The sequence below is a fragment of the Gregarina niphandrodes genome, assembly GCF_000223845.1.
Source record: "Gregarina niphandrodes unplaced genomic scaffold scaffold00045, whole genome shotgun sequence".
NCBI classification, from domain to species: Eukaryota; Apicomplexa; class Conoidasida; order Eugregarinorida; family Gregarinidae; genus Gregarina; species Gregarina niphandrodes.
Genome location: NW_011645813.1, coordinates 1,680 through 10,747, shown reverse-complemented (window position 1 = coordinate 10,747; position 9,068 = coordinate 1,680). Strand labels below are relative to the sequence as shown.

Sequence of the window (9,068 nt, the reverse complement as noted above, 5' to 3'; positions counted from 1 at the left end):
CCCCCCCCGCCAGGGATGCCCTCTAGCCAGACGAGACTCGGACTAGAATGAACACCATAAGATGAACCCCCAACCTTCCCCAAGACTCTCCGTCAAATTATTTACAACCTATTTGCACAGATAGATTAGATTAGCAATCCCAAGAACGATTCGAGCCGCCAAAAAATGAACTGAGCAAAATGCGCCAGCCCAGGGGGCGATATTCCTTTCTGGCTCGCTGGAACCGGAAATGCGCCGAGTGCTGCTGGAGGGGCTGCTGGGGGGAGGTGTTCCTGGAAACCGCAACCATGGAACCCAGCAAACGCAAATGACCCCGGACACAAATCTGGACATGGGATGATGATGGCCGAAACAATAAATTTGACTTTGGCGGTCCACGTGACAAATGTCGATCGCTGGTGTAAGAGCGTTATGGATCACATTCAGTCTGCAGTCCGCTTTCGCTTCTTCACAGAAACGGCCGTAACCTGTTCGGTTGCGTCAAGTGATCTTCAGCACAGCCTCCGAATAAACAGCCGCTCTCTTCGAAGTGACCGTACAAATATCCCGAAACCATACACAAAGGAAATTAAACCCACCCACATTTCTTCCAACGCCTCTTACCCCTTTCTGTTATCTACAAACGCCTATTAGAGGTTGTGATTTCCTTCCTTATATAGGTAGAGTGTTACCTCCAAGCAAATGAATAGGGTGGATGAACAGGGCGAGGGTATTGTACAAGAAGAGGGACTGTGTGATTAGTGATAAAAATGGGGCTAGTTGTCTTTAACAATAACGTCAATATTGTAATGTGGAGGATTGTCACCCCAAGCATCCACTAATGACAGCGGGTCAATCATAACCCTGAGATTAGAAGGAGTGGGTGGGGAGGGTAGTGTTTGGGGTAGTGTTTGGTAGGCAACTATAATTGTTCGCTGGGGGGGCAGGTTACTTGTCGTTGTAACGAAACTCCATTTGAGTATATCCGGTTGCCTCTCGCAGCTGACGCTTCACCTTAGCAACCTCCGTTCCCTGCACAAGCTGGCAAACACAGGCAGTTGAGAGTGCAGGTAGTTGAGAGTGCAGGTAGTTGAGAGTGCACATAGTTGACTGTGCGGGTAGTTGACTGTGCAGGTAGTTGACTGAGCAGGTGGTTGACTGGTGGTTACTTTAAGAGTTAAAGTTTGGAGTGGACGCCGATCTGAGTCCACCAGGTTGAAGTTCACGTTGACGTTGCTGCCTTCGATGATAACTTTGTCCTTCTGCTTGGCGTCCGTATCAACGGGGGGCGGGGGTACAATGAGCGAATTTGATCTAGTTTCCATAGCAAAAATTACGTGGCTACAAAATCCGCCTGTAGTCACTGAACAAACCACAAGCCTCAAGCATGGACTCGGCGCGATTTGGACCAACTGGGGAGGAATTATCCTAAATCGAAAAGACCTTGAACCTGGCCACAAGCATGGACTACACAATCGCTTGAGGCATTAGGTCAAGACATGCCGAGAGGCGCCCAGTTCCGCATTTGAGAGAGCGCACTCGGCTGGTTCGGATCGGTCGGCACGATCCGCGGGGAGAGAATATATGTGGGCACTGGGGGAGTGGCAACCTGAACCGGTATGTTGAGTGTGAAGCTCAACGGGCTGGTGCTGCCGTAAGTAAAGGCAGGCGTGCGCAGGCCTGGCTGAGTCTGCGGGAGGCCCTGTCGTAACAGTCCGTGCGGTGGCGGCAATTCGGTCCTGTGCGGATCATTCCTGAAGGACTCGGTTCCGAGCATCACCCGACCGGTCGGAGCTGGACCGAGTTGCCGCCCGGTACGTAGAACCGTCAAGTTGTTCGGGTAGGATAAGGCTTTCGCACCCAAGCTTGGCTGCCCAGCAATCGGTTGACCAGTAATAGGTTGACCAGTAATAGGTTGACCAGTAATCGGTTGGGCATCAATGGGTTGCGCGGGGGTCATCGAAGGGGCAGCGATCGGAAGGGCAGTCATCGCACAAGCGGTCATCGAATGGGCGGTCATCGGAGTGGTCGTGGTGTGTTGGAAATTGAAGCCGGTTGGCGGCACTCCAGCGGGTGGCACTCCGGTGGGAGCGGCGAAGGAGTCGGAGAGGCTGTCATGAGAGCGGGGCGAATTGCTCTGGGCTAAGCTGGGGAAGAGCGACGGTAATGAGGTCGAGGACGGCAAATACCTGGGTGGCTCGGCTACTGCGGTTGGCGACCGCAGCGCCGCTTCCACCGTGTCGCCCAACGGCTGACTCCCAGCCGCCAAGTTTCCCTCTGGCCGGTACGGCAGCGCCGCTTTCGAAGGCCCACGGTCCTCCAGCGGCCCCGCACCCACCAGCGTCGGCGACAGCGCCCCCAACGGCCGGCCCGGTGGGCCCTCGAACTCGCCATTCCTCGCTTCAGGTCTCTGGCCTTGCCTTGGGTTTTGCCTTGGGTCCTGCCTTAAGTTTTGCCTTAGGTCTTGCCTTAGGTCTTGCCTTAGGTCTTGCCTTAGGTCTTGCCTTAGGTCTTGCCTTAGGTCTTGCCTTAGGTCTTGCCTTAGGTCTTGCCTTAGGTCTTGCCTTAGGTCTTGCCTTAGGTCTTGCTGCTGGGCCGCTGGAAGTGCGCGTCTGGTGTGTCCAGTGTACGGCGAAGGAGCATCCTCCTGCAGACACGTCCCAAGGGGTGCAGCAGGCAGGTGTGTAGCTCCTCTCTCAGCAAGTCCTGGTCCAGTGGGTCCCGGTCCAGCAGGCCCTAGCCCAGTAGGTGGCCCGGACAGCAATCCAGTGGGCGTGCTGGAGTTGACCCAGGACCTCCCGGTGTCTGTGGTGTTGGGAGGGGGCTGTCTTTGCGAGACGGGTCCTGATCGGGCCGGTCCTGGTCGGGCCGTAGGAATGAGAGTGGCGTTTTTAGCCAGCGAGTAGGCGTCGTCATCTGTCACGATGGAGACCGAATCGGAAGAGGCCGATGAGTTGTAGGGGAGTCCCCCAGCAGCGGCGGGCAGAGCACCAGGGTGTTCACGGTCTTGGAGCTGATCGCGTCCCGAAGGAGAAGGCACCAGCGCAGTTGAGGCGGGTACCCGGGCGGAGAGTGCCGGCTGGGTCGCCGGGCTCTGCGCAATGGGGGTGGTAGCATGTGGCGAGATGGGTCGTGATGTATTCGGTACGCGGTGGGACAGGAGCCCGTCGAGCGGCATCGGGCTAGCGGAGGGCGACCGGGTGGTGGCGGGCGTCGACGGCGGCAGCGCTCCGGTCGAGGCCATTACGCGGTGTGTAGCAAACGCCGGCTGGCCCATCCCGAGATTCGAACCGTTCTTCTGATCGTCGAATTTCGCGCTCCCGTTGAGTTGCGTGCTCCCGTTGAGTTGCGTGCTCCCGTTGAGTTGCGCTCCGTTGTACTGCAGCCCGCTGTATTGCGGCCGTGGAGAGGGTTGGACCGGGGATGTTAGAACGGGGGAGGTCTGGATGGGAGAGGCCTGGACCGAGGAGGTGGTCTGGACCGGGGAGGTCTGGATCCGTGCGGGCCTGGCGGCGTTGTCGGTGTCGTCGCGACCAGGATGTCGCCGGGGCATGTCCTCTTCGGGCCAGGGGCTAGAGAGCAGTGATGTGCGGGCAATTCCGGCTCTCATGAAGGGGTTGACGGGATCTCCCAGCCGATCCTTGAGCACTTTCAAGCTGCGACGGTTCATGCTGTTCGGGTGCCATAGCCTGTCGGTGGAGAAACCGGCCTCGCCCGAAGTCTGGAACGATGCAGGTGTCGCCTCGCGACGTAGGCCGCACACAACACCCGGCCCTCGCGCCAGTCCGTCGCCACCCGGCCGCTGCAGGCTCGCAGACCGTGTCTCGGCGGCTCGCAGTTCTGTCGACCGAGCCTCTGTCGACCGGAGTTCCGTTGACCGCGGCCCGGTGGAGCGAGGACCGGTGGAGCGAGGGCCTGTGGAGCGAGGACCGGTGGAGCGAGGACCGACGGACCGAGTCATGCTGCGAGAGCCAGTCTCCTGGGTGTCCATGCGGCCCCTTCCGAGTTCCGTTTTTCCGTGTTCGCCTCTGCCGTCGGTCCGGGGGCGGGTTGGGTCGCCACGCTCCATGGAGCCCTGCGTGAGCCGGTCGGGGGTGCGGCTGTCGATAGTAAGCCGGTGCTGGTCGGCGGTTCGCAAGGTATCACGGGCGGGTGATTCGGCTCGTCGTTTGCTCAGTTTTTTGCTCCCGGCGCGCGACTTACTCTGCGCTTGCGACTCCGTCCGGGTGTGTCTTGCGCCAGAGGCCGTCCTTGAACAGCTATCTCGCCGCCCGTTGTGAACGGCTGCCTCACTCCCTACGTCACTGATTACGTGACCTATCGCCGCCTGCTCCGACGACTTGGTCCTGTTCGCCAAAATCCGCGGCTCCGCAAACGTTCGATAAATCGCTATCAATGCCCGCCCCACAGCCGTGTCGGACACCTGGCTAGGCAAGTCCCGGATGTAACTCGGTATCTGCTTACCCGGTATAATGAAATCCAAAGCTTCCTGAGTAAAGTGGTTACAGTTATGTCGGATTATGTCGTAGTTCTCCTCTGTATACTTGTCGTAAATCGAACACATGAACCTACTCGCGGACATGTGTCATTGTGAAGATAAACATAGTGAACTGCATACTCGTCAATTTCTTGCATATCCCTCGTGGTTGTTCCCAACTTCCGGACCGATACTGGTGCTGCTCCCACGGCCTCTTCCGCTTCGCCGAACCGCATTTTAAGTACGCATCGTCCATACGTATATTCCCATTGATGAACCCGGATGCCTGTGTGCCACAGTCCGTTAATGGGCTCCTTGAGCATCAGAAGAGATGACAACGATTTGGCTCTAAGGAAACGGCAGTCGCGTCATGTGCTGGCGCCATGTGCTAGAGCCATGTGCTGGCGCCGTGTGCGATCAACATCGTTGCCCGTTGGGTCTGATACGTTCCCGATACTCTTGGAGTGGTTGTGTGGGAGACATGTTACCTGCCGCGCGACAGATCATAAACCGCCAGGTAGACCTCGGATTCCATTTATTAATTTTGGGAAGATGTGTTTCGTAACTCCCGAATCGTATGGACCAACTCCTCCGTTCGAATTTGAACACGTTGATTTGACATTCTACCTTGATGAGACGAACACTAAGGTGGTGTCCAAACTGACGGTGAAGCCGAAAGAGTCGAAGGATCTGTGTTTGAACGGTGAGGAGTTGAAGCTGGAGAGCGTAGAATTGGACGGTCAGAAGCTGGAGGCGGGTGGTAAGGACTTTGAAGAGAAGGAGGGGCTGTTGATTGTGAAGAAGGACAGCTGGGGGGGCAAGGAAAAGTTTGTACTGCAGTTCACCAATTTTGTTAATCCGACGGCGAATACTGCCCTGATGGGTTTGTACAAGTCGGCCAACCTGTTGTGTACGCAGTGTGAAGCGGAAGGTTTCCGAAGGATCACATATTTCATCGATAGACCGGATGTGATGAGCAAGTACAAGGTTACTTTGGTGGGTGATAAGGCAAGGTATCCCGTCATGCTTTCGAATGGCAACCTAATCAAATCTGAGGACCAGGGATCGAATCATGTGTGTGTTTACGAAGACCCGTCGAAGAAGCCGTGCTACCTCTTTGCTGTAGTGGCAGGGCCGTTGGGTGTGTTGGAGGACACGTTTAAAAACCCGTCGGACGGTCCTGACCCTAATCGGGAGATTAAGCTGTATTGTTACGCGGAAGAGAAGTACCTGGCGCGCTGCAAGTGGGCGTTGGAATGCGTGAAGAAGGCGATGTTCTGGGACTACACAGTGTGGCACCGTCCGTACGACCTGGACCGGTTCTCGATCATCTGTATTGAAGATTTCAATGTCGGTGCTATGGAGAACAAGTCATTAACCACCTACAACATCTCCTGCATTCTCGGCTGCAAGGACACTGCCACTGACGGAAGACTGCAACGTATCTCCGCCGTGATTGGTCACGAGTATTTCCACAACTGGTCTGGTAACCGAGTTACGGTTGAGTCGTGGTTCAATGTCACGCTGAAGGAGGGCTTGACCAACTTCCGCGAACAGGAGTTCCAGCGCTGGGCATGGAACGAAGGTGTGCAACGCATCGAGGCCGTCCGCGCGCTACGCGCTCTTCAGTTCCCAGAAGATGCAGGCCCTCTATCACATCCGGTGTGCCCACCCAAGTACAAGAGCATCGACAATTTCTACACCATGACCATTTATGAAAAGGGTTCGGAGGTCATCAACATGCTCGAGCACCTTGTCGGCAAAGCCAACTTCCGCAAGGGAACTGACCACTACTTCACCAAATACGATGGTTGCGCCGTAAACTACCATGATTTTGCTTCAGCCATCTTCGACGCCTCCGGGTGGAAGAAGGAAGACTACGACCAGTTCTTCCTTTGGTACCACCAAAAGGGAACTCCCAGACTTGTCGTGGAGGTACTGGAGGTGGAGGACAGCGCCATCACCGTAAAGGTTACCCAGAAACTGCCCGCCCATGCCGGCGCCGAAGGACAGGAGGCGAAGGCGTATATGATGCCTTTCACCGTGGGCGTTATTGACCGGGAGTCTAAGAAGGAGGCCGTTCCGACACAGAAGTTCAAGCTTACCGAGTTCGAGACGACCCTTAAGATCGACGGCAGTGCGGGCGACAAGCCTCAAAAGGTGACTGGGCTGAAGAAGGGGGGCTTCGCACTCTCCGTCAATCGCGAATTCAGCGCTCCAGTCATCGTAGAAGGCCTAGAATGCCCCGAAGACCTGAGTCTGCTGCTCGGCTATGACACGGACAGCTTCAATCGCTGGGATGCCGCGCAGGTGTTGTACAAGCGCGCCATTATGCAGAAGTTCGCCGATAAAAACACGGCTCCTGGCGAGCTCGACTCTTACATAAAGAACGGCATCCAGGGTCTGCTAGCGGAGAACGAGCGAGTGGGCGGCAAGAACAACGGATTCTTAGCATTTTGCCTGGGGCTGCCGCTGGCGGCTGCGTTGGAGGCGACGATGGAGCAGTCGGACCCGGTGTTGCTGAGCAAATGCACGCACGCGCTGCGAAAGGAGATTGCGGCTACCTTCAAGAAAGAGTTCACGGAACGCTTCAACAAGCTGTGGAACGAGGGCAAGGATGAGGGGCACTGGGAGATCACGGAGGAGGCGTGTAGTAAGAGGCAGTTGCGGAACGCGTGCTTAAGCTATATTTCGATGATCGATGAACACACAAGCGACGAAGACGTTAAGGCCACCAAAGAGCGCATAACTGCCTACGAGGCCAAGTGCCAGACCTACAATGACCGACAGGCGGTGTACAACATTCAAATGGGATGGTCCAAAAGGATGGCGTCCGAAAAAGATGCCGCCATCGACAAGTTCTACAAACATGTCGAGCACGACGAAAACCTACTCGATGACTGGTTCGCCGGAATCACCTGCAGTCCCGCCGATGACACCCTCCAACGCGCTGAGAAACTTCGTCAACATCCACGATACGCAGAGTCCACCAATCCCAACCGTTTCCGCGCTGTAACTCGTGCCTTCAGCAACAACCTTCGCATCTTTCATGATGAGTCCGGCAAGGGTTACGAATTCGTTGCACAAGAGGTCGCCCGTTTTGACAAAATAAACGGATCTGTCGCCGCAGTCTGCGCCAAGCAGCTTGTCAACTACAACAAGTACAGCCCCGAACGACAGACCCAAATGAAGGCTCAAGTCGACTGGCTCGCCTCACAAACCCTCTCTAAAAGCACTCAGGAAATCGTCAGCTGTCATAAGTAAGCTGTCAGGCTTTTTTTACAACAACCTCACGACTGACCAGCAGGCTACACACACGGTCTGCACCAGCAGGCTATGCCCAACGGATTCTTTCGCCCACCAGGACTCTTTGCCCACCAGGACTCTTTGGCGGCAAAAACTAGTGGTCTTTGCTTAAGGGCTTTGCAATCGGCGATCTGTATCAGATTGATGTGCGAAAAACAGCGCGCTCCAGCTGGGCCGAACCGGGAGCCGAATCCGGTGAAGAAGGCGGGGGTGTGGCTGGCTATCGAGAGCTAACTATTGAGAGCTAATCAGAGGGGGATGAGCCATTATGTTTCGCGAATATGACGGACGCGCGCCGAAGCGTTCTCTCCCATCGGATATGAAAACGTTATACGCGTGCCCACGAATCACGGGAAAACGCGTTCGCAAAGCGGGTTATCGCGCGCTGTATTGAGTTACTGAAACGAGGGTGAATATCGCAAAGGTCTGTGTACACTGCATATATGCTGGGGTGCATCGCTTACGTCGACGACTTCTCTTTTTGTTCAAGATTCGGCTGCCGCACTGGCGGCAACGGACTATGGCGGTGGTCTGGAGCGTGGTCGTGGCGCCACAATCGGCACAGATATAGCTCACAACGTCGGTGCGTGGTTTGTCGTCCATCAAAATAAAATAGACCCGGCCCAATAGAGAGGCCCTACCCCGTCCACAGCACCCCCACACAAAAAGCGGCCCACTCGCAAACCCAGCGAACCGGATGGCGAGTCCATCCCAGCCGGGAGTGGGTTACCCGATGGCGCACGAATACAAGACCGCGACATCAACGCTTTTGGAGGCACTTGTAGCTGGAGCAGAGCGTATCATTTGGACGCGTCCCTCCCTGCTTCCGACCAAGAGCCGTCACGTTTCGTCCTGATACGCCAGCTCCAGCCTCATATGCCGGCATATAACATGTGGTCATCTTTCGCAAAAAGCACCTCAGCAGTGGACCTTTCATGGCCTTGTGCATCTCATCTCCTTCGTCGTCGGACCAACACGAACCAGCGGATGCCGCTGTAAAAGACAGGCGTCACGCTGGCGGATGACCCCGTCACAATAGCGAAGCGTTTCGCACCTCATCCAACATACGGACACAGCGACCTACTCGAAAAATTATCCATCTCACATGCTCATTATATTACCACGCACGCTTCCCCGGCCGCGCTGCGGAAGAATCGGACCTTGGCTCATCACTCGCGGTCGGGGTAGTTCCTCTGTGCCGTCGTGCTTCGGTGGTTGGTGCTGCCATGGTAAGTGCTAACTTCGGTTTACTCAAAAAGCGTTTGGCGCACGTGGACACGACAAGAGACGATACTCGCCTACGACT

The 9,068-nt window shown here is 55.9% G+C and overlaps 3 protein-coding genes across 3 annotated transcripts; 1 reads left to right on the top strand and 2 right to left on the bottom strand.

Annotated features, from left to right (window-relative positions):
• Positions 1-927: 927 nt before the first annotated feature.
• GNI_155320 (hypothetical protein) lies at positions 928-1,304 on the bottom strand (the record flags this gene model as incomplete). The annotated part of the gene is made up of 2 exons (XM_011134577.1): positions 928-1,011; positions 1,149-1,304. 2 exons carry the CDS (start codon positions 1,302-1,304, stop codon positions 928-930), a joined length of 240 nt encoding a protein of 79 aa, XP_011132879.1.
• A 1,857-nt stretch (positions 1,305-3,161) lies between these two features.
• Positions 3,162-4,991, bottom strand: GNI_155310 (putative PPPDE peptidase domain protein; the record flags this gene model as incomplete). The annotated part of the gene is made up of 4 exons (XM_011134576.1): positions 3,162-3,368; positions 3,461-4,547; positions 4,598-4,804; positions 4,945-4,991. The coding sequence occupies 4 exons, from the start codon at positions 4,989-4,991 to the stop codon at positions 3,162-3,164; spliced, it is 1,548 nt and encodes a 515-aa protein (XP_011132878.1).
• A 17-nt stretch (positions 4,992-5,008) lies between these two features.
• Positions 5,009-7,720, top strand: GNI_155300 (aminopeptidase N; the record flags this gene model as incomplete). The annotated part of the gene is made up of 1 exon (XM_011134575.1): positions 5,009-7,720. The coding sequence occupies one exon, from the start codon at positions 5,009-5,011 to the stop codon at positions 7,718-7,720; it is 2,712 nt and encodes a 903-aa protein (XP_011132877.1).
• Between the last annotated feature and the right edge of the window lie 1,348 nt (positions 7,721-9,068).